We start from the raw sequence: 24,914 nt of genomic DNA, 5'->3' as shown, positions 1-24,914 counted from the left end.
CCAAAGTTAGTTCAATACTTAAAGATTTCCTCTCTTTCTGTTGTTAAATGTCCCATACATCTTAGTATGGGACATTTAACACCCATATAGCTAAATAACAAGTGTAATTTATTTAGATCAAGAATGTTAAGTCCATCAATGGCCGAGCCAAATACAGCCCTGACTAATTTGGAAAATGGCTTGAAAATAACTGTTTTACTGTGTACGAGCTCCAATCTGGAAGCAATAAAACTGACATGTGCCAAGCTAACACATGTTTAATCAAGAAGAGTAAAGTGCATAATCACCGACAGATGGATCTTTACTGAGGATACTTTTTCAATAAATGTGTAATAATTTATTAGAACACTTTTCTCCTTATAGTTATGAACTAAAATGCCTTTTTTGTGCAGATGTTACAACTCCTCAGCAACCCTGGTACATGCTAGAAAAAGTTGAGATACATTTCTAAATGAACGATGGAGCACAAATGTCATTTTTTAAGAACTTATTCGGTCCTTGCGTTTCATTTAGCCTATCTCTGACACAATGACAACTGAATTGGGACTAGCAACTGCATACCACACATGTGTATAACTGTTAGGTAATGGATCCTTAGTTATAACATTACTTTCCCTCATAGTTTCCCTGCCCCAAAAAACGCATTTTGACAACAAAAGCAAGGTAATAGGAGAGATGAGGGGAGACATCAAGACCTAGAGAGTGACTATAGTTTGTGTGTAATTTGTAAGAGCTTTTGTTGTGAGGAAATGTGACGGATGCACCAAGTACAAGGCTACCACCACCTAGAGAAGGAGGGGGGCACTGGCTGACTGTAAGAAACGGAGAGACGGAGAGAGGCAGAAACACTGAGATAAGTTCAGCACCACGGACAGCGCACCAGAGCGCTGGAGAGGAGAAATCTGTTCAGTGGATTTGAGCCTCGCTCAGTCATGCCTCCTTGAACTTGGAGCCCATATACTGTATACTAGAGTCGCACCCTGTGCAGGTGGAAATACGGTTGTTGGTGGTCTTGTTGTTATTGTTGTTGTTTTAGTCGGGAATCGTTAAATAAGGAGCCGAAATAGCTGCAGAGACAAGTGCGTTACACTTGCAAGAACAGGCCTGCCTGTTAGTCGGCGCGATCCTTACATCATCCCTTTATTGGAGAGAGAGAAAGAGAGAGAGAGAGAAAGAGAGGGGAGGGAGGGAGAGGGGGCTGGGATGAGAGTGTGTGAGAGAGAGAGTCCGCGCAGCCGGGCTCCTCTTCGCCAGTCCTCAACTGCGAAGCGAGTCTGACGGACGGACTTTGCGATAACACCACCCCGCCGTTTTTTTTCCCGAGTGCATCCTCTCCCTCTCCCGTTCTTCTGCGTCCACGCCGGCCGTGAAGATGCACCGGCACCGTCCTGCCCAGGGATTGACGTTGTTATTGCCGGTCGCTTTGTGGATTTTCAGCAGTGTCAACTGTGCGCACGGAGCTTTGCCAACAACGCGTAAGTTGTTTTTCTTAATTTTTGCATGTGAACGGGGATACCTGGATGGGTGGGAAGCGGACTGAGCCTGTCTCGGGAGAAGAGGCAAAGGGTAAGCGTTTACCGGCAGGGCAGCTGCAGGTATCCCAACGGTAGTGCAGCTGGGGCTCCCGGGAGCTTAAGAGCCAGGCTGCACCGAGGGAAGGGAGAGGGAGCGGGGTTGCCTTCTGAGTTTAGACTTACACATGTCAACTGCTCGGGATCTCTGGTCCATTGATTTTAGCGTTGGGTGAATTTGATCGCGGTGTTACAGGGCTTTCAGTGTGTCATTTGAGGTTTGCGCGGTCTCTATCTTGGGGCATAGTGCACGAACAGTTGAAAACGCTTTTCGCATATTGCTATTTTTTGCCCATTTTGTTTTGTAATGTTCTTATATAAAATCAAACAGCTGCACTGCGTTTGCCCCATAATAAATCAACTTACTGGTGTTTCGTTGAAACTCTAAATTTGAGTTATGATCTATTGGAATTTGTGGAAGCTGAGTCTTCACTATCAATGATCCGTTGGCACATTAAAGGTGTCTAATTTTGAGCCCATTGCTGCAATCTTATTTAGGTTGTTCATTAAGCTATTATACAGTGTCTCTTCTATTGAGATGTTTAGGCATATAACTTTTAATCAATCGGTCTCTGGAAAACTTTGAAACAACATATATACTAATTATAATACAAATTAAGCACAACTGATGGATCTATTTACCTGGTTAAACCCCCCATATTACTACTTGGAATACTCAAGGATGCTATTTTTCTATAATTTTGGCATCGAGAGTTTGTTCCTGAAATTGCATATTTTTGTGCTCTTATATTCTCATTAAAATGGTAAAATTGCTTATTTTGTAGCCTAAAGGCCTACTTAAGTTATTTATGGTATTTTGAAAGTTACCATCTTTCTTCTATTTTTTTGCTTTGATGTGCTATAATTGGTCCTGTCCATCTTAATATGAGCTGTTGTGTCTGCTTTTCTATTTTCCTGGAATCAACCACACTTGCCCCGGTGTCGTTCCGATGTTGCTGACGGTGACTGAGTCGGTGTGACTGTGACTGATTCCCCCGGTGATCGCCAGGGCTTCTCGGGTCCCGGATGAATGTGTCCGGGTACGCGCCTCATTAATCATCCCGTCCGACAGACGACAACGGGGAGACGGCACCGCGATCCCTTTGTGTGTGCGTGCGTTTGCCTACACAGATATATGTGTGTGCGCGTCAGCGAGTAAGGAGGAAGGAGAGACCGAGCGGGCAGTGCGTTTTTCTTTTTACAAAGCTGTTGCTCATAAGAGCGACATCACGGCAAATAGGTGTCATAGTGACACAACTTTATTTAAAAAACGTTATCGATCCCTTTATGGAAATCTTCAGTCTCCTTGCCTCCGACAACTGGCAGGTCTGCCTGGGTCAGCATCAGTGTCCCCAAAGCAAGTAGAGATTCAGTGTCTTGTGAAAGAAAACTTCATCTGCTGGCGTGAACAAGGTTGCTTTAAAGACTTGCAATGAATAAAATATAAAGCATTTAGAGCTGTTGAATCTTTCAAAGTGGAAAAGTCTATCTGAATGATTTTTTATTACATAAATGTTCTTACATAAATGTAAGCTATTTTAAATGTCAGGCTACTGCAAAAGGTTCTATGTATGTTGAAGTGATAGGGCCAGAGGCAGAAATAAATCCCTGTAAACACAGTGTAATGTAAATTTGCCTATACATAGCGAGCTCAAATGTATTTTTTATATACATATACAGCATGCCATTTATACATTTTTTATAGAACAACTTTAACACATGTATCAATCACTTCATCACTCAATATATCTTTTGATAGCCTATTGATGTATCTAGCAGTACAGCATGCAAGACAACAGTTCGTTCCAACAGGATTATAAGCATAGCATTTGCATTGGCAAGAAGTCGTGTGTGTGCGTGTGTGTGTGTGTGTGCGCGCGCGTGTGTGTGAGTGTGTGTGTGTGTGTGTGTGTGTGTGTGTGTGTGTGTGTGTGTGTGTGTGTGTGTGTGTGTGTGTGAGAGAGAGAGAGAGAGATGGAGAGAGAATGTGAGAGAGAAATTCATACAAACAGCATGTTGAATTTGACCAGCAGTTCCACCCCATCTGAGTGCTTACTTTATCCCTCAGAGACTAGATGTGAAACACTCGGAGGAATAGACAAGGTCATTGTGACCAATGGTCTGAGGCATGAACTGAAAAAGATTAACATCCTACTGGGGCAAACACACACAGTCTAAAAGTCAATGGGCTGGTCGACCCTCCGACTGTGTAGAGTCTCCCCAGTGCACACTGAAAATGCTCTATGGGGCACGTGTAGCGATACAAGAAAGACAGAGTGATAAAGAGAGATTTATTGTGTTTTGCACATTTGTACGTGTGCATATTCATTGAAATGTTTATGCGTGTATGGTTCCACAAATGATTGCATGTTAACAATAATCCAGGGATTTTCTCCGACACAAGCGCCTGTCAGTTTTATGTTGCATTCCAGTATCACTTAATTGGCTACATTGATATAACCTTGGTAACATCTATCGCAGTCGGGCTAAATAAAATGAACACACACATAGACACACTTACATAAGCACGAAGGTGCGCACACAACCACAGGCACTGGCGGAACTGAAGAAAAGTAGATTGCTTTTTTCCTTGCTCTAATGAGTTCTCACTGTATGGTATGTAAATGCGTTGTTGGTGTTTTTTTAGTTTGTCTGAGGCAAGGTCTCTCACGCCCTACTATGATGTCTTATAATCATTGGGACATTATTTTCCATTTGCAGTTCAAATCAACACATTTCTCTTATGGAGGTGCTTCATTTGGCAAATTGCTGACAGAAATCCTCAATGCTTTTTATTGCGTGGCATACTATTTGAAGTATATTTTATATTCACAGGTATTTGGCTCGGTCGTGGAGTATTTCTGCATGTTAACTGTTCACTTTAACCTCCTTGTTTGAAACAGTAATTCTGTTCTTTAATCAGCCACGGACTCTCCTGCTCTGCTTTGCACCATTGTTATTCATCGCTCCCTGTGTAAAGGACATGATTTACATTTGTAACATTCTCAGCAATAGTGTGCGAAAAATAAAGGATGGGCCTTTAAGTCAGTGTGTAAGTGACACTGTGGGTGGCTAAATGGGATGCCCCTAGAGCCTGTCTGATATAGAATCAGATTAGCCTTTTCTCATCTCATTAAGCATCTCAGGCCATTTCACATTGACATCAGTCTGGTTGCACCCCAAGGGGCACACTGGGCAAAACAGGGTTTCCTGTTTTTCAATATAAACTATTTTATACCATGTGAAACAAAATGTAAGTATTTAGTTGAATCCTGTTGCCAACACAAATGTTCTGAGTTGAATTTGAACCATTAATAGTTCTTCTCATTATGTTTGACTGGGCCTGACTAAGGGAAGTCTGTTTAGCTGTAGCTTCCGTCTCTATGCTTTGACTGTTTTTGGCCGTTCCAAAGCTGCCAAAAGAATAATCGAGTATGTCCTCTTCACAGTCCTACTACAGTAACATCTTTGGAAGCAGTATTTCTCATTTCTACAGCAGATAAACAAGTCACTGCGATTATCAGTTGCTGTTGGAAAATGCCAGGGATATATGCTATAATTTTAACCATCTCACAGATAACCTGATGCCCTGTATCTTGTCTTTGTGTACTGTATGTATGTGTGTGATGGCTCCCAGTAGGAGGTGGTAATAATAGGATTAGAGCTGAAGGAAGCGGAGTGGTTTGGCTCAGATTAGATCAGCTCAATACTTGCTGTTTAGCTTCGTGTATTTATATGTGTGCACCCGCTTGTCTTTTGGGGGCATGTGTTTGTCCACATTGATAGAGTCATCATGCAACGAGTCAAGTGAGTCAGATTTGGGAAACAAGGTCTCTCTGTTAATTGCCACTTTTCTCTTCTGCCCTGTCCTCCCTGGTCCAAATTGCTCTCTTCCTCCTGTTTAAAAAAAAGAAAAAAATCTATCGCTCCTTTGCACTCCCTCTATCTTCAATAGAGCTCCCTCAGCTTATTTTCCGTATTCTCCCTCTAGTAAGAAAAACCCAAAACCTTCTTATCCCTAACTACCTCTGATGATTCCCTCTTGCTCCCCCTACTCCTCCCCCATTAGTCTTCTGATTCCCCAATCTTTCTCCCGTTATTTCATTCTGTTTTTTTCTCCTCTCACCTCCTGCCCTTTTTCTTGTTCTTAACTATCTCGAATTCTCTCTATCCTTACTCGGCTCTGCTCAGTGGTTTCATCATCTGGCCATAATCACTTTCCTCCCTCCTTATAGTTTTTGTCTTCTTTTCATTCCACTCCTGATTACTAATATGTTTGATTAAAAAAGTCACCACTAGCCACTTCTCAAGGGAGTAATGTGATGCATCCACTGGTGCGTGCTCATGCAAACTCTCAAAGCCGCACCTACTCTGTGTGTTCACTGGAACATCCAGACTAGCATGGATCGCAGCCAAACAGACACAGCGGCACTGTGTTCTCCTCTTTCAGTCTCACACAGCTCTCGGAATTTGCCTGCCCCATCAGGGTATGAATATTTTATTCAACTAAAACATGAATTCATGACAGTGGGTTTGAGACAATAATGCTTGACCTATAATCCACTGCTTTCCAAAAAGCACTTTTTTTCCAAAGCACAAGGAATCAGAAATGCTTTATTTCACAGCAGCCCAGTATAAATTAATACAAATTTGATTAAGGATTTCTTTACTTGCATCGTAACGCATTGTAATAATATGACACATAAGCAAACGGAAAACCCTTCATCCTTGCACATATAATCAAACATGTACAAAGTTAATAGATCGCTAAAACATTTATATTTATATGCTTCCAGTTCATAGAAGCTTTTTTTCCTGCTTTTCTTATGAATACCATAGATCACATTTAAACATCTAATAATAAGAAAGGAATTTTCAGAGCCAGAGCACCATGACTGTTTAATTTTATTTTCTATTCCCTGTCAGCTTTATACTTAACTGCTGTATCCTTCTCCTCAAAGAATTGAAAGTTCCCTCTTGAAAGTGAATGCTACTGCGAGGCTATCTATGTTTCATCATGGGAGCAAGGCCACACTGATACAAATTTGCACTGACAACTCATGCAGCATAATTCCCTTAACAATGTTAGTAGCGTAACCTGCACACACACGCACACACAGAGAAGCCCACACCATGCACTCTTTTTCTGCGCCCTGCTCTCTCTCTCTCTCTTTCTCTCTGTCTCTCTCTCTCTCTCTCACACACACACGCACACACACACACCTTGTTATCAACTTTACATGCATGCATGCAATTGTGTAGTTCTACGTTTGAAGGTGCACATATCTGCATGCATGCTTTTCTGTATGGTACACTGTAAATGTGTATGTGCAAATGTGCAGGATCTGAAAGTTATTCTAGTGGAATGTGTTCTCATTAGAACCCATCAGAGTCTGTCTACCTCATTAGACAAGGGTCTCTGAAATGGAGAGTAGGCTGGTGGGATAGGGGGCGAAGAGAGAAGGACAAGAAAAGAGGCATCATTTATCAGAAAAGAGAGAAGGATGAGGACAGACAGCTCGAAGGAACCACACATTGTCGTTCAATATTACCATAGTTATTACAATCTGCAGCTACATCAGAATGCAGCCTTGCATTAGTCATAGAACGGACCAGGCTTTTCACTTAATACTGTACTACACTTCACTTTGATGATACATTGCTTTTTACAACTTGATTAATCATATAAAAGCCTGTATAACTGTTTTTTCCCCAGTGGATCTGCTTATTACATCATTATCATAATCACCAACATCGATTTGTCTCAAAATTGTTTCAAAATAATAAAATAAAATAATAAAACAAACCAAAAAAAAATAATATGGGATGAACAGTAAACACTAAAAAATAAAAGAGCAGCCAACCTGCGGACCTGACAATCCTGAAATGTCCGAAACTTAGTGTTTTCTGTAAGATTTTAGTTTGGAAAGAGTTGTTTGAGCTGGGCATGTGAACCTGCTGTATCAGCAGACTATATAGAGATATTTAGATGATAATGTGACCTTCCAACCTTTGAAAAACTTCTGGACCATATCAAAAATTAATGTTGGTGTTGCAGATGCACAATGAAGCAAGATTCTTCAACGGCAATGCCTGTTTTTAGTTTCTAATTTATTCATAAACCAATTTTACTAGACAAATTTAATTTGCCCATTTCCAAAGCACTGATCATGCCTTCCCATGTTTGTCCACTTTTAAACAATTTCCATATCAAGTGAGGAGACACAGAACTTGAAACTGGAGCTGATTGAACCTGTAGGAAACCCTCTGTATTAAGTTCTGAACTCCATTTTTTTTCCCCAGTTGATTTTGTTGTGAGCCTAAAGTAGGCTGAGATGTTTCCCAGAACTGCACAGAATGGAGTCGAAATGCTGTTTGTTTTAGCCTCAGATGTACCGGTTAAATCACTAAGAGGAAGCTAATAGATAAGGTACAACATCAGGCCTAGATCTATCTATCTTGGGGGAATGCCAGAATTGAGCTGCACCAGGGTCCTGGAGGTGTTGGAAAGAGAAGTTAAAAGCAGTATTAGTGAACCTGACCCAAATCATCAGTGTCAAAACAACAATGTTGAAAGCAGCACAGAGTGCAAAACTGGGAATTCACCTCTGTCAGTGGCAGGGAGAAGGGTGAGAGTGTTAGTAACCGTTCTACATGCTCTTGAAGTACATCCAATGCTAGGCAGGGCATCTGTGTAAATAAAAGAAGTTGCAATTACAACAATGAGGACATAATCTTGCACTGGCATCCCACCCACAATCATGTTCAATGTAGCTGGCCAAGCTTCAGCCACGGAGTGATTTTCTCACGCTGTTGTGGTGGGCAAGCATTTCTTGTCAGGTAGTCCGACTTAATTGTCTCGGACATATTGAGGAATGTTGTTAAAATTATCGATAGATCAAATGGTCATGCAACGGGTGACTTAAAATCTATACTAATACTAGGCACTATATTACTTGACAGAATAGTAACAACAATGTATTATTGTTTGTTTTAATTGTTATTGATAAAGGTAATTTATTGAAACTGTGATGCATGTTTTAATTAAAATGGCATGTTATTGCTTCAGTAGACATTGCTGTATTAAAACACAGCCTTTCATCAGTCATTGAATGATTTTATAATTGAACTTACTGGTTTTGGTGACAGGGTGCAGTTAGTTTGTGTTGCTTTCTCAGTTTGAGTTCCCTTGCTACACGAAGGCAGTCAACTCCTCTGTGGTTTGTTCTGGGATTGCTCTCCAGACCATCATATTTTTTGTTACATCTTTTGTGTATTGTTTTTGCTCTAAATCCAAGCTGATTGTTCCCAAGCTAATGTCCTACTCGCAATTAACTCATTGTGAGTTGACCTATTATTTAGGAAATTCTGTTGATAATTCTGTTGACCTTTGAGCTTATTATGACTGCTATGATCCCTAACATGGAAAGCAAGAGTGATCCATAGTAACAAATACATGCACAAAAAGGTCAAAGAGAATTGGCATAACAATAATAGGGGTTCTCAAACCATACAAGCCATGATAAGTATGTTAGCCTATTCATAAAACATCATTAAAATAATACTGTGATAATCAGAAATGCAGAGATGTCATAATGTGAACTGCTGTACTATTATGCTTTGCATAAACAGTTTTTAGGTTTCATAGTAAGGTGAGGAGATTTTCCAGTTTGGGGACCTCAGAATTGCGTCTCTGCTCTATGCAGATGATGTGGTTCTGTTCTCTTCACCGGACCGAGACCTTCAGTGCACACTGGGCGGTTTGTAGTTGTGCGGGAAGCGGTACAAATAAGAGCCCACGGAAAATGGTGGATTGCTTCCCCAGGGTTTTTTGCCCCAAGCTAAGGAGTTCAAGTATCTACGGGTCTTGTTCACAAGTGAGGGTAAAATTGAATGTGAGATGGACAACGCTGTGGTGCGGCATCAACAGTGTTGCAGGTGCATTTGATGATGAACTGTAAGGAGGGTGCTAAGCCAGAAGGCTAAGCTCAGGATTTACCACTCCATCTACGTTCTGATCCTTACCAATGGACTTGAGCTCTGGGCAGTGACCGAAAGAATAGGATTGCATATACAAGTGGCCAGTTTCCTGCATTGGGTGGCATGGCTCAGCCTTAGAGATAAGATGAAGAGCCCATACATCCCATAGGGAACTCAGATTACAGCTGCTGCTCCTTTGCTTAGAAAATGGGTCAAATAAAGTGTTTTGGGCATCTGATCAGGATGTCTAACTGGTAATAGGCCCCGGGGTAGATCCAGAAGACACTGGAGAGAGTAACATATCTCAGCTGGCCTGGGAACGCCTCGGAGTTCTCCAGGAAGAGCTGGAGAATTTAGCTGGGGAGAGGAACTTTCAGTATACTTTGCTTGGTGTGGACCGGCAAAATGGATTGATGGATGTTGATGGCATGGGCAATACTAATTAAGCATACATACATTATTTAGTCATAGAGAGTACATTACATAGTGAGTAGTATGATTTAATGAGACTTTGGGCTAAGTGCATTAACTAATTAGTTATTACTCATGTAAAATAATCAGCATACATTACTTAGTCATTAGCCAAGAGTTTGCCAGTGATCCAACAATGTAAAGCTGTAATCCTTGAATTATATAGCATTGCATAGAGTGTATTGTCAGTGAATAATTAAACTGTTGCTTTTGCTTGCCTCCCATCTGAGTTTAACCTATATTCAGCAGCATTAACCCTTTGATCTGCACATGCCTGATGGGTAACATGATGAATCTGGGGATTAAACATTAAAAACTGCAGCACAACATCTGTCCAACTGTTTAACTTATGCACACACACAGACACACACACAGAAACAGACACAAACACACACACACACACACACACACACACACACACACACACACACACACACACACACACACACACACACACACACACACACACACACACACACACACACACACATACACACACACACACACACACACACACACACACACACACACACACACACACACACACACACACACACACACACACACACACACACACACACATACACACACACACATACACACACACACACACACACACTCAATGATATTGAGTGACACCATGTGTTCCACTCTCCATCTTTTTGTCCCTCAATACAAACAGTAGGTAGCATAGTCAAAATGTTTGTATATGTGTGTGTGAGAGAGCAAGTGTGTGTGATTGTCAGACCGTGCATGCATGGCATGTGTGTACGCACAAGTCCCTTTCTGTCATAATGGATGTTGGAAATCTAGCCACCAGCTCATGTGGAAGAGTGCGGTGGAAAAGGGCATTGTGCCGCAGCTAAGACAAATGTTGTTATTACTCTCAGCCTTTGCATTCAATTTGTTTTTTAAGCCGCTTGAATACCCCATTTACAGACCAAGATTAAGTGAATTAATCTTTGGGCTACTTCCATTGAAGAAACACTCCTCCTTTTTCTCTTTAGACTCAGAGGAAAAGCACAGAAGCAGAATGAGAACCTACTGTAGCCAGCCAGTCACTTGGAATACATAACCTGTGTATTTCTTTGTGTGTATCTCTATTTCAGTATAGTGAAGCTACAATGTACGTGTGCGCAGGCCCTGACTGTGTGCACAACTTGGTCTGTGTGTGTCTTACTGTGGCACCTGTATGAGTGTTTGTGCAAATGAAGAGGAGAATAATTGTAACTGGGAAGACAAACTGGAGTTGTCTTCCCTGTTTAATGCATTTCTGCTAAAATCGCACCACTGCTTTCACTGCTGTGTGTGTGTGTTTGTGTGTGTGTGTGTGTGTGTTGGATCTGTTGGTCTGTGCTGTTAATTGACACATGTTCATTGTGTTCCCTGGCTGTGCTTGATTGAACATGCTTGTTTGAGGAAATGGGTTTGAGTTGGCAAAAACATGTCTCTGTTTGTTTGTGTAGTTGCGTGGCATTGTGTGTGTGTGTGTGTGTGTGTGTGTGTGTGTGTAAAGACGGGCTCAGTCAGGAGGAAACAGTGGTTAAAGTGCACAGTAATTGGGATGTCAGACAGGCCTGGTCCCTTGCAAAGTCTTGGAACAATCAATCAAGAGGATTCAAACAATTGGTTGTTTGTGTGTGTGTGTGGGCGGGGGGGCTGGTGGTGGTGGTGGGGTTGCAGACCATAATCCATTCATGTGCGGTGATCTGCAGTTGTACTGTAGTTAATCCGTTTTCTTTGCCGTGTACAATGGAGAAGAAAATGCTCGGTAGTTACAGCTGATAAGAAGTTAGCTTTAGCCTAGCCCTTAGCCCTCCTTCTGTCTTTGTTTACAGTCTCAACCCGGCCTGTAAGCACTTGCAGTCGGTGGTGATGGATTGGTAGCCCCGGTTGTCTTGGCCAAAGTCAGTCAAATAGCACCACTAGAGATCCCATGTCCAAAAGTTCCTGTCGTTTGTATCATATAAGACTGTCCTAAGTGATAAGACTTGAAACAGACAACTACAGATAACTACACATTTACACACATTTCACTGCAGTTAAAAAGTGTGCACAAATTCCTGGTTTGAATAAATAGCTTACATTTTGTTAAGTATACCGTGGTTGTGATTTTGCATGTAAGTTTAAAATTGTTCCAACAGAAACCACTAAAGAATAAAAACAAGAATACATTAATGCAGACATTGGTTGCAGGGGCTACTAGAATCATCATGTTGGCGTGATTGTTTGCATTAAAGGCTTAAACCGAGCAACTATGAAGATATTGCAATATATCTAGTGTATTGCGATGTAGTATATTGATATCGCAATATTATTTATAGACCATATTGCCCAGTGTGTGTTTTATGTTTTTTTGGCACCTCTGACTCAAGTTCTTAATTAATCTTGTGTGTCTGCTGATAACGAGTCTGATCTGGTACTTCAGTTTACTTAAATTTAAAAAATGTATCTGACACAATGAAGCCAGCATAGCCTTCTAAATCTGGCACAACTTATTTGTGAGCTAAATGATCTAAATATTCAAGAAATAAATTGCCCGTAGGTGTGAATGTGAGTGTGAGTGATTGTCTGTCTTTATTTGTCTTTATGAGCCCTATGATAGACTGGCCTCCTCTCCAGGGTGTACCCTACCTCAGCCACCCCACGACCCCGCGTCCCCATTAGGGACAAGCGGTTGAAGAGGGATGGATGGATATTTAGGAAGGTTTAATTGCAAGAATACGACTCCTGAAACTGATATCACAGTAGGGAGAAGCCATATCAATCTGTTGAAGTTGTTGAGACTACACTACTCACAGTGTGCTGGCGATTTTACAGTGGTGTTACAGAGTGGTGCTTCTCTTAACTCATCAACAGCATTTGACAGAGTACAGGCTTGGGAACAAAGAGATCAAATCTCACAAACCAAGAACAGCCAAGTTTGATTTTGGCCTTCCTTGAAGTTACTTGCTGAATCAGCGGTTTATATGACCTGCCTCACCTGCCCGCTCTCATGTCAATGGTCTGCGCCGGCTAATAATTAGAAGCTGCTACCTGAATGTTTTGTACACTGCACTTTGCTAATACGGAAGGAAGGGTAACAGATTTGTTACCGTCTGAGTTTAGCAAAACCATGTATTTTACCAACCCAAGTTTCAACCACTGGTGGGACCAAATCATTTCTCTCATATGCAGTGAAACGTATGGCTGCCAATAATTAGATCAGGGCTGTGAGAATACAAAACACAGAAGGATCTGATTTTGCACAGCTTTGGTTCAGCTGATAAAACCCATTAAAATACCTGATAACGATCCAGTTATTTTTTCGTTTTGCAGTCATTGTGTGCCTCTGCTCACATGTATGTGCAGGAAATCTGTTTGTAAATATTCTGTTTGTACATAATCTGTACCGTAAACCACCTTCCTTGGCTTTAACACATCTTTGTGTGTGTGTTTGTGTGTGTATGTGTCAGTATGTACAGCAGGAACTTGGTGTATAGTTATGTGCTCTATAAATATAGCTTTGTGTATGAGATGAAGAAAAAGAAAGAGTTGTGGATGTGGTCCATTAGCTCTAGTTCAAGGTGCTGTTACAGTGTAAACTAAGATTAGTCAGACAGGGGTCACTGCTTCCTCTCAGCCACCTGTCTCCTTTTTGCCTTCATCAATATTTTTCTTTCACTGTAGCTTCCTTTGTATTTTTCTCCCCCTCTTGGTCCAAATCTGTCTTTGTCTATGTGCTGTTCTCTCTCCTTCTCTCATTTCTCTCTTTCATACTTAAACTGTTTTATTCACTAAGATTGGCTCTTGCTCTTAGTCACTTCATTCTTCTTTCTGTCTATTTAAATCCTATTGGTTTTTGTCTCTTTCCACATGCTTCCCCATTAATATCTTGGTCATCTGACTTTCCTAACCATTTTGTCTTTACTTATCTTGCTGTCTGTACCCATCTCCTCTTTATGTATGTTTCACATCTCCCTCAAGCTGTTTAGATTATCACATTTAAACAACACTGACACAACAATTACATTTGCTTGACAAAAGCTGACCATGACACTGATGCTGGGCTCACAGCTCCTCTCATGTCAGTTTGGCAGCATTTACACTTGAGATCAAAATCAGAGAACAAGCTATTAATGCTTATTCTACTCTATACTTATATTCTGCAATACTGTTATTTTTTAGTGTTCAGAATTTGATAGAATATGAGCTGTGGCTATACCACTGCTGTCCTAGCATGTTTTTTTTAAAATAACCAAAGCACTTCAACAAAAACCTTTTTTTGTGAAAGAAAAAAAAAAAACAGTGAGCGAAATTAGAAAACACTTTCAGATACCTCCTAGGCATTAGTGTTTACTTAATTGTTCAACACACCCTATTCATATGGCAGCTCTCCTGGTGACTTTGCAAGATGGTAAGCCACTGTAAGGTGACTGAAACACAACCTACATGGCAGGGTGAGGGCAAATGTTTATGTTTATGTGAACCTCCTTCTGCAACATGCAATACCTCCACTGCAATGGTCTCCCAATCAACCCGCAACCCTTCTGTCACAGTGGTTACTGACCTCTAATTTGCTCACTGTGTTTTTCACAAAAAAAAGGTTTTTGTTGGAATGCCTTGGTTATTTAAAAAAATATACTAGTACAGCAGTGGTATAGGCACAGCGGATATTCTATTAAATTCTGAACGATAAAAAATAACAGTATTTAACAATAAAATAAAGAAATAAACACGGGGTGGAATATTTTCGTCAACAAAGAGTGAAATATCTCAGCAAGAAATTGGCAACAGGTGTCACACATTAGCTAACTAAAAGGCACAGTTAGACAGCAGGCTACTGCAACAAGTCATGTGCAGTGTATACTTAGAGGAACCACAAATACAAATGGGGTTTGTGGTCTTAAAATACCTCTGTTTCTCTTTCTCTGTCAATAAATCTAACTAACTATTATAACTTTTCTTGTATTTTGGCAGTCCTCAATTCCTTGTGCTAGTGTCTTTTGCTTGTAATTAATCAACTTGTTCTATTAAGAATAGTCCCCTAAATTAAATTACTGTATAGTTTGCATTTGATTGGTCAGTGTTTTTCATTACTGCCAGCTCTACCACACTGGCTCAATGAAATGTGTGTCAGCTTCTTGAACCCTTTAGAGTAATTGAATTAACACATGAACCAGATTCTGCTTGCGAAAAGTAGAGTAAAGTTTCTAAGTTTTTTAAAATGGGTTAAGTTATTGGGAAATGTTTCTGTATTGGAATATTTGTTTCTTTTTTTGGCACCAACCCTCCTCCAACACACAAAGTCCCAGTCAGCAACATTTGTTTGATCATATTCACTGAAGCCGACACTATGCTCTGATAGAAAAAAATCATCCGGCTTTCAAAAAAAACAAAAACGCGCCTCTATGTACACTGTTTGTTTTGCAAAAATCCACAGCGCCATCCTGTCCACTCCCTGCAAAGCTGACTCTCAGGCACAGTTCGTGCACACGCGTAGGGTTATAAACATTTATTTGACTACCAAACAAGGAGAATACAGGATAGTGCAACACTGAATAGACAAGTGAAAAAAGGTTAAATGTGGATATAAGAAGCTTAAGACCAGAGTGATTTAGGTCTACGGGGCTGGTTTATAATATCACTGGCAGACTAAAGCTAGCTCTAATCAGCCTGCCAACAGAACTCAGATCAGAATTTAACTGTCACCAACATTTAACCAAGAGTTGCATTAAAAGGCCAACCTTACTTTGCCGTTGATATTACAGTCGCCCTGGCGTCTTACAGTACCGATGCAGGTTCCTTGGGTCAGCGTCCCGGTGTTTGGCGGACCTCGGCTCGGTTTGTAGACTGGGTCAGCTGCGCGGTTGGATCGGCGGGTCTCGTCTGGTCCCGTCGGGCTCTTCAGGTGGCTTGACAAAAGGGTTCTGATCGGTTCTGTGGGGCTGGAGTCGCGAGTTCGATGCAATTTGCCGGCCGGACAAAAAGGCAAAGACAGCACGAGGGGTTTAACTATCGTGTCGTAGAAAACTTAAAAAAGGTCACACGATAAAAAAATTTTAACAAACGAAAATACTTTAGTAAGAAACAAAATATAAAGTACGTCTCTTGCTAACTTTGGGTTAACAAGCGAAACGAACAGCAGGGGAGGGGGTCAGAGGTGCGAAAAGGTAGAGATGCAGGAGAGGAGGTGCAGAGAGCGAGGGGTGTGAAGAGAGAGAGGTGAAGAGAGTTGCAGAGTGAGAGAGACACCTCTGTCTGTTCCTTTATCTCACAGTTGAACAAAAAAGGGGGGGGGGGGTTACTATACTTAACCCTTTGGCTCTGAGCGAATCAACTGCTTTTCATGCCATTAAACTATCTTTGGTTGATTTTCCATTATTCAGCTTCTTGATATCCAATTTAACCAAAATCTTTAGGCAGACAGTTTTAACAGATACAGATACTACACATCATCACATTCTCCTGGATATAGTGACAGGCCTATTATTAAAACACAGGAATTTCAGGAATGAGACTTTGCACTTCTGAAACCACATAAACACAATCACAACAAGATTCAAAATAATGCATATACTGTTACACACTTGCAAGAATGTCTTTGAACAGCCAGTTGAGATGAAACATCAAACTTTAACTGTTTTCCAAACTTCTACACAAAGTTCTGTTGTGTAGATTTTATTACTGAAAGTCCCTCTGTCTCCCAACAGAGACTGTACTCCGGTTCAAAATGTGGTCAGATTTGACGTTGATTTAGGTTTAAAGGGGTCCTTCATTTGGAGTTCTGTTTTTTTTATTACCCTAGGAGGATTTGAGGTTGTAAACCACACCTTATCTCCTATCGAAACAAGTATACAAATGTCTTATCTACCGTTGTCTTCCTGCGACGCTGAGCAGACAACCTGACACAAAAACTCCTTAAACAGCACTTCCTCATGAGGTCCTACAATATGCTAAATTACGTAAGCAGTTGCTATCTTTAAGTAAGTCAGCCAGCCTAGCCCCATGTAGCATGTATTTCATGATGATTTTTTCATATTGATGAGACATGAAGACATGGGCGCGTTCAGGAATCTGGTGCATGCGCACTGACAAGAGCACATAGGACATCGGTTATAGTGGGTGAGGGGCGTGAGAGTTGTAAACATTTGAACTTTCAACTTTATCTGCAAAACTTCCCGACTGCAGCTTTAATATGCTCTTCAGCAATAATTCTGGTCAATCCTGACCTTTGTGGAAAGAGGTCAAATGACTAATTACTTTGGGCTGTGTGAGTTTATTAAGAATGAGCTCAAATTAGACCTGCTGAAAGTGCCACAAAGACATATTAAAGACAGCAGCACAGCTGTATATTTAGTTAGGTCAATCCTTCAGCAGCTCAGTTGATTAATTTGGAATTTCATTAATTCCCCATTAAACTGTTGCTTAACGAGCACGGGACATTGAAATTCACGGTGTGCTTCACATTTCCAAACTGGGATCCGAAATGAAAATATTTGGGGATTAGTTTTAATATCATTACTTAATAAATGTTCATCCTGTCTGCTGGCATCTCTATCAGTTGTCTAGAGATGAAATGATGGTAGCCAACATGGAGGGGATTACAGGATGGCTGATCACAGATCAGTTTCAGCTCTTTAATCTGTGTCTGGGACGAACAGAGATGCTGACTGAGTACATGGCAGAGACAAGTGCACACACACACACTCATACAGATAGGATGGTGGTTAGACAGGAAACATCAAATCTGATTTATAGATTTATTTACTCAGCCAGCACCCCACTATGCTCCTGTATTTCAGAAGCTTGGATGATGGCTAGAATATGTGAGCATTCTGATTCCTGCATGCATGTCTGAGTGTGAATAGGTTAGTGAATGTGTGCTCACTTGTGCACATGCCAATGTAGGTTTGTCTGCACAGGATTCTCCAATGCGTTGTTTGGGGAATGCACAATCACACGCAACATCAACACACACAGACACACACATGCACACACACACACACACACACACACACACACACACACACACACACACACACACACACACACACACACACACACACACACACACACACACACACACACACACACACACACACACACAGACATACACACACACACACACACACACACACACACACACACACACACACACACACACAGTGCAGCAGAAGTTGTCTTTGCTTTTTACGAAAAGTCCGCTATCGATTGACTGTGAGAGCAAAGGAGAGGCCAATGCTCTTTGGCATTCTTTGAAGGACACGGTGCAAAGTGCAGCCCATAAAAGCTCAGTGTGGGGTCTAATTTTTTTTGGCTGGATGTGAAGCTAGTGTAGTCTGTGCATTGACATGTGTAGTCAACTCTTTATAGTCCCTGGTTGTCATGGCATAGGCAGTGGCCAGAAGAGCAAAAAATCTTTCTTTTGTATTGTTGTTGTTTTTCACTGTTTACTTTAGAATAGTGCCTTTCCATTCATAGTGCTCATCCCATCAGCCATTTGATTTATATTGAGGTATTAAGTATCCTGGAATTGTTTTCACCTTGTGAGTCTGTCTGTGAGTGTCATCATGGCAAAACATTGTCCGGGAGACTCTACTATAACAGAGATGATTTGGGGAATTTTGCCAAGGGTTTATATGTCTTTCATCAAAACCTTCTAAGATACAGTTACAAAATGCTATCTAGAACTCTCTCCCCATGGCCATTGCTAACACCCCAACCCTGGTCACCTTCAAATTAGCCCTTGAAACCTACTTTTTCACCAAAAGAAAAAAGGCAGGGGGCCACAGGGGGCCACACAAGATGGTCTCTAGTTTTATAATACATGTACTTAGTTCTTCAGTAATTTATCAACTCACCAAAATCTATTATTTAAAAAAAAAAAGTTTACCTTGTTTAATTATCCTCTAGCATTATTTTGTGACAAAGAACATAAACCTCATGGTGAAAAAAAAGATTATCTATGACTGACTTACTCAGTCCAGGTTGTTCTTTTTTATTTGTTGAACATACTTTCAGTCTTGTACATTTGTGAACAGTTTGTTGGTTTTGTGTGAATGGTTAATTTAGTCTGTATTGGGTAAATCCTTTCCTATCAGTCAAATAAGTGTGTTCGTATTTTGTGTCTTACCCAAAACAAATGCCAATGCTTACTGTGGTTTCTGAAAAGAAAAACACAATGCATACTGAATCTGTACCTCTAATAGGTCAATATGAATGACAGCCCATATTGTGTATCAAATGTATGAGAATGTGAAAAGAGACTCAACTGTCTAATAATGTTGAACAATGCAGACACACACACACACACACACACACACACACACACACACACACACACACACACACACACACACACACACACACAGAGAAACACAGAGGCTGTTTACAAGGCTGTGATGAGCAGACTCTATTTCCGGAAGCTGAGATCCTTCAACGTGTGCAGCAAGATGTTGGCGATCTTCTACCAGTCGGTTTTTACCAGCGCCATTTTCTTTGCTGCCGTGTGTTGGGGCAGCAGCATCAGAGCTAGCAACAACAACAGATTTGATAAAATTTTCAAGAAAGCTGACTCTTTACTTGGTCTCAGGCTGGAGTCTTTTGAGTCTGTGGTGGAGAGGAAAACACTGAATAAACTTTTATCCATCATTGACAATGACCATCACACAGTGGTCAGACAGCAGAGCACCTTCTCACACAGGCTGCTCCAGCTCAGCTGTCAAAGGGACAGGTACTGGAATTCTTTCCTGTCACATGCCATAACACTGTACAATAACAGCTAAAACTTTTTCCTAACAATACTATCTCATGCACCATATGTATTTTCGTAATTTGTCCACTGCACCTTATATTGTTATATGTTTACATTTTCACCATTTTTACCATTAGACCGCTTATTTATACATTTTTTATGTATCTTTTTATATTGTATTTTTCTATTCTATTCTCTAAACACACAAACTTTACTGTGTGTAGGCTACTTTCATCTTCCAGATGAAGGGGGGCATGGGAGAGAGGAACAGAGGACAAGGACACTGAAAGTGTTGTGTTAAGTCAGCAGAGTGTGTCATCCAGCTAATGGACAGACAGGCCTCCCTGAATGGGATCCAAAACCATTAGCAACTTGCACACTTCAGAGGGTGGTAATGGGTGATCCTGTGAAACCGCCCTAATGTGAAGTATGTGTGTGTGTGTGCGTGTGTGTGTGTGTGTGTGTGTGTGTGTGTGTGTGTGTGTGTGTGTGTGTGTGTGTGTGTGTGTGTGTGTGTGTGTCTTATTTACCTCGCTGCGTTTTTGATGTGCATCAAGGCTTGTTTGTTCATGTGAGGTTCAGAGCATTAATCCCCCATGAAGACAGGTTGATGTAGACATAGATTACTTAAAATAAAAGAGGAGTGTGTTCTTCACCTGGACTTTGTTAATAAATATGATATTAAACTGTAAAACCAAGTGGTTTTAGGGACTAAGACATCCATCAAATGTGAGGCAGTAACTTCTAATAAACTTGCATGTAGGCCTATGCATATTTCCAACACACTGACGGGCACATTTACAACTAATAGATCACAGCCGCTGACAGTACCATGCATTACCCATCACTTGCAACCACTATCTGCCCCTTCTCAAGGTCCAGTTTACAAAAGATATTGCACTAATGATATTAAAGCCCTAATCATAAGTTTTGCAACTGAGTAAAAATATCCCTTTTTTTAGCTTTTGATTGAAAGTAGTGATGTGTGGGTAAGTACAAATCACCAAGTTAATGCATTAGTAGCATTACTGTCAGGACTGAGGACAGCGACAAGGACTTTTAATATGTGCAAATAGCACAGGAGCACAAAGACGATATTTGCATGGCAGCAAAGTTAGGGTTGCATTACACCCATTGTGGATGTTCTGATTTTCTGGTTGTCTTATTTGTGCAGGTTTAGCATATGTAAATGGTAAATTGACTTATATAGTGCTGTTATCCTAAGCGCTTTACAATTTAGACTCTCATTCACCCATTTACACATACCGATGGTATCACCGACCATCAGCTACCTTGCCCAAGGACACCCTACGACATGTGGATATGATGAGCCGGGGATCGAACCACCAAGCCTGCAATCAGTGGACAATACAATTAACCTCCTGAGCTGCATATTATATAGAAGCAAATGAAGTATCATCATCCATAGATGTATTATGGTTAATGCATCTGTTTAAAGAAGTGGAAATAGTACACGTTTGCCATGACGATTTGCACAGACATTCATTGATCAATATGATCAATACTCTCAAAACTTGGGTGTTTTTTCTTTTCCCAGTTAGCAAATGTAAGCATACTAAGGTGTGCATTCACACTGCAGGTCTTAATGCACAATTCTGATTTATTGCTAATTTTTTGTTTGGCTCACGCTTCTGAAGTGATCCACATGCCCAGTTGATAATTGCATGTCTAACATAACGTAACACTTTAATTAATCCAGCTGACTACACAGACTGTGTGATGGCATGTTGTAACGGCATGACTACACAAGAAGCATTTCAGCTGTGTTTTTCACATTTCAGTCACACTATATGCTCTTAAACGGAACAAGGATCACATTTCTTTGCTTTTAGGTTAATTTTCTTCAATATTGAACTACACTCAACACATTAATTGCCTAAAGGCAACACAGACAGAGGCCTGGAGTTGTGGCTGCTCTGTTTACATGCTGCTTTACACTATGACTTCTGGTTAGGTGTGGTGTTAATCTTTATAGTAAGAAAACGAGGATGTTTTCATGACCTTTCACTTGGCACTTTTGAACTATGAAAGTGAAGAAGTACATTTTTCTAATCTGTGCCTATTTGATGTAGGCTACAGTATATCTATACACAGGGCACAGCAGGATGCTGGCTCTTTCTTCATTCTAATGCAGCAGTAGGCAAAGTAAAATTATTTCTTAAATTAAGCTTCAAAGGTCACTGTCCACTGTGCCCTGTCAACCTCCTTAGCTGGCATTGCACTTTGGTCTGGTACCATGGAAGGTCTTTGCTGGTGCAAGACAGGTACCCGGTAAGGAGTAATTCTGCCGTGGGATTACAAAAACAAACAAATCTGCCTATAAAGTACATGCCAGTGTTTTTTTTTCCCTTGTCCCCTGTCTTCGATCTTAATTCCTTTACCTCTCTCTCAGCCTCCCACATGCCTTCACCATCTCCGTCTCTCTCCTTCAACATCTCTTTGTCCTCGTATTTCGCTTAAAGCTTTCAACTTGACAGCCACATGAAATAATTGAAATCACTTAATCATACTATCTGAAATCAATTTCTATAATCTATTGTATAGGGTAGGACTGTTAACAGCTTGTCCACATGAACTTCTCTAAGAGCATCAACAGGTTCTTGTTGCATTTAGCATATTAACACTTTTGACTGGCTAAATACACTTATCTGATGATTTTATTCAGGATGACAAGCACAACGCCATAATTGCAGCAATATGTGATGGCATGAGGAGAAAATGCTACAATGGGCCTGAGAATAGTTTTGAAGTGCACTTCCTTTTTCCAGTAACAACGCTCATAGGACTCTTGAGCAAGGCACTTAACCTTTTAGTCCTTCAGTAGATCCATTCAGTAGCCACCAAAAACTGAGCAGCTGTCAAATATGAGCTGTCAAATTATGTGTTAAACTCTGAACCCCTGCAACTGCTTCTCCAGATGTGTTCTGCAAATGCATGGTTGGATCATCACAACAAGATACAGATTTGTTTTGGTGCTGAATCAAGTGTAGCTATTCCCAATGTGGCCAAAGACAAGGCAACAACTGAAGAACTATTCACTGAAAATGATAGTAATGTATATATATATATATATATATATATTACCAATTGCCTCACCATTTATTATGATGACTTGAATATGCATACATACAAGGGCACTTTTACTGCTAATGTTATTAAATTGAGGCTTTTTTTGTTTTTATATTGTGGTATGTATACTTTTACTCAAGAAAGGGAATTCAGTACTTCCTCCACCACTGATGCCAGTACAGAACTATCATTTCAGTGAACAGTTCTTCAGTTGTTGCCTTGTCTTGGGCCACATTGGGAATAGTTACACTTGATTCAGCACCAAAACAAATCTGTCTACCTCTTAAAAAACAGATCAAATGAGCTACATAGTGCAACACAAATGCTTGTTATTGTGGTGTAGTTGACAAAAACGTGTTTTGAGAATTCCTGAGACGGGACGTTTGAATGTGAAATGTAATATAGTGATAAATGCATTACAGTGCAGTAGCCAACAATGTGCCAACACAAACGTCTATATATAGTATATGGAGGAGGTCAAGGTGAAAGTACCTTTTTTTACCCCTTCCTCCTTGTCATCTTACATGCATACAAAACAAGAAAGCAGTACATTTAAGGCAGAACTTCTCCAGGATCTGATCATTCAACCCAGTTCACTGTTTCTTCCATAATCATTGGATTTATATAGATAGTATTGTGAGGGTGGAGCTTTATGAAAGGTCATGGGATCAGCAAAATATTTCTCTTCCTCCTGACAGCATTAATGGCTACTTTCTTTAATCCATCCATTAGTTTTTAAGTTAAAGAGATATTTTGCTGATGGGAATCCAGAAACCAAACCGAAACCACTGATGCATCTTTGCACTTGTATCTATACTGTGTTAGAGCTACACAACAGCTTGTTAAAAGTTCAAAGCAACAGACACACTGAATTGACACACTGATTTTGATAAATATTTCGGTACAGTAAAATTCCCAAGTTATGAGAACATTTATTTTTCTAACATCAACATTCTGTATAAATTAGTCCGGGATAGTAACTGCATTCAGAGTGACATCTTCAATAAGCTACATTCATCTTCCAGTCATTTTCATTAATGACCAGTGTCTCAAAGCAGGTTGGTTTGGGAAGGCTGCTGTCATTTTCTTCTGCACAAGAGGCGGGTGTAGATCAAATGGCTGCACGTAATTGGACAGTCCTTCAACCAATGAGACCAATGATCCAGATGATAAACTCCATTTGTTTGACCACCTGGGGCTAACAAGAAAAAAACAAAAACAAGTTGACAGCAAAGCAAATACATCCTTTCTTTGGAGGAATTGCTCTAGGGCAAGTTTCTGCTCAGTTTTCAAAGAAAACTTGCCACTGAAATCATTAAAAACTGCACCGACAGCTGCATCAACGGGTAGCGGTTGCTGCACTTCGGTGGCGGCTATGTTGAATGTAAATTGTTCCAGCCTACCTAAAATAGGCCTAATGACATCACTGACTGATACATTCTTGTTGGCTCCACATGATCATTTATTCTTTTTTGTTTTGCCATAGTGTGAGTACAGCTTGTTTGAAAGGACATTAACATGAAAAATAATCAATATGTGCTGAGGTGTATCTGAGGTGATCTGTTGTTCTCAAGAGTATTACTTTTTTCTGCAGTAGATACAAATTTTGTCTCTGGATCTCATATTACAAGGTTTGAAATGCATCTCCTTTTTGCATAATGGTATGTGCCTTGATCCTGTTGTCGGTGTTCCACTGTTAAATGTACAACATACAGTACATTGTGAGAGATACTGTATGTTGAGCATAGAATGGTATGCATAGTTATTTCTTTCAATTCAAAATGTACCATTTATAACATACATTACATTTTTATGAAAACAAGGTATACTGTTACATTTTTGAGGTATATTTGGACCCAACTGCAACACAAACCTCCACAGTTTTAGCGAGTAAAGGAGAGAGTATATTTATTCAGGAAAAGTTTCCACCGCGATAGCCCTAACTGTATTCCCTCTGAGGGCATGTAAGCAATGCTGGAATAAGGGTCTTAACTGGATACAATTTGACTTGCATCAGCGACTGGAATAGAAGTAGTAATTTTGCTACACTTAAGCCTGAATCAGCG

General features: G+C 40.5%; 1 protein-coding gene across 1 annotated transcript in view; it reads left to right on the top strand.

Moving 5' to 3' along the window:
• Window positions 1-1,372: 1,372 nt before the first annotated feature.
• The window catches only part of cntnap2a (contactin associated protein 2a), a gene marked incomplete at its 5' end in the record, with an annotated part of 317,844 nt that continues 294,302 nt past the window's right edge, over window positions 1,373-24,914 (top strand). The window contains one exon of the mRNA XM_083936142.1: window positions 1,373-1,475. Coding sequence (XP_083792268.1) covers window positions 1,373-1,475 — 103 coding nt within the window. The remainder of the gene's footprint in view (window positions 1,476-24,914) is intronic.

The sequence above is a fragment of the Echiichthys vipera genome (assembly GCF_963691815.1).
Source record: "Echiichthys vipera genome assembly, chromosome: 21".
NCBI lineage: Eukaryota > Metazoa > Chordata > Actinopteri > Perciformes > Trachinidae > Echiichthys > Echiichthys vipera.
The sequence above is the reverse complement of the archived record's forward strand: the minus strand, read 5'-3'. Positions and strand labels throughout refer to the sequence as shown.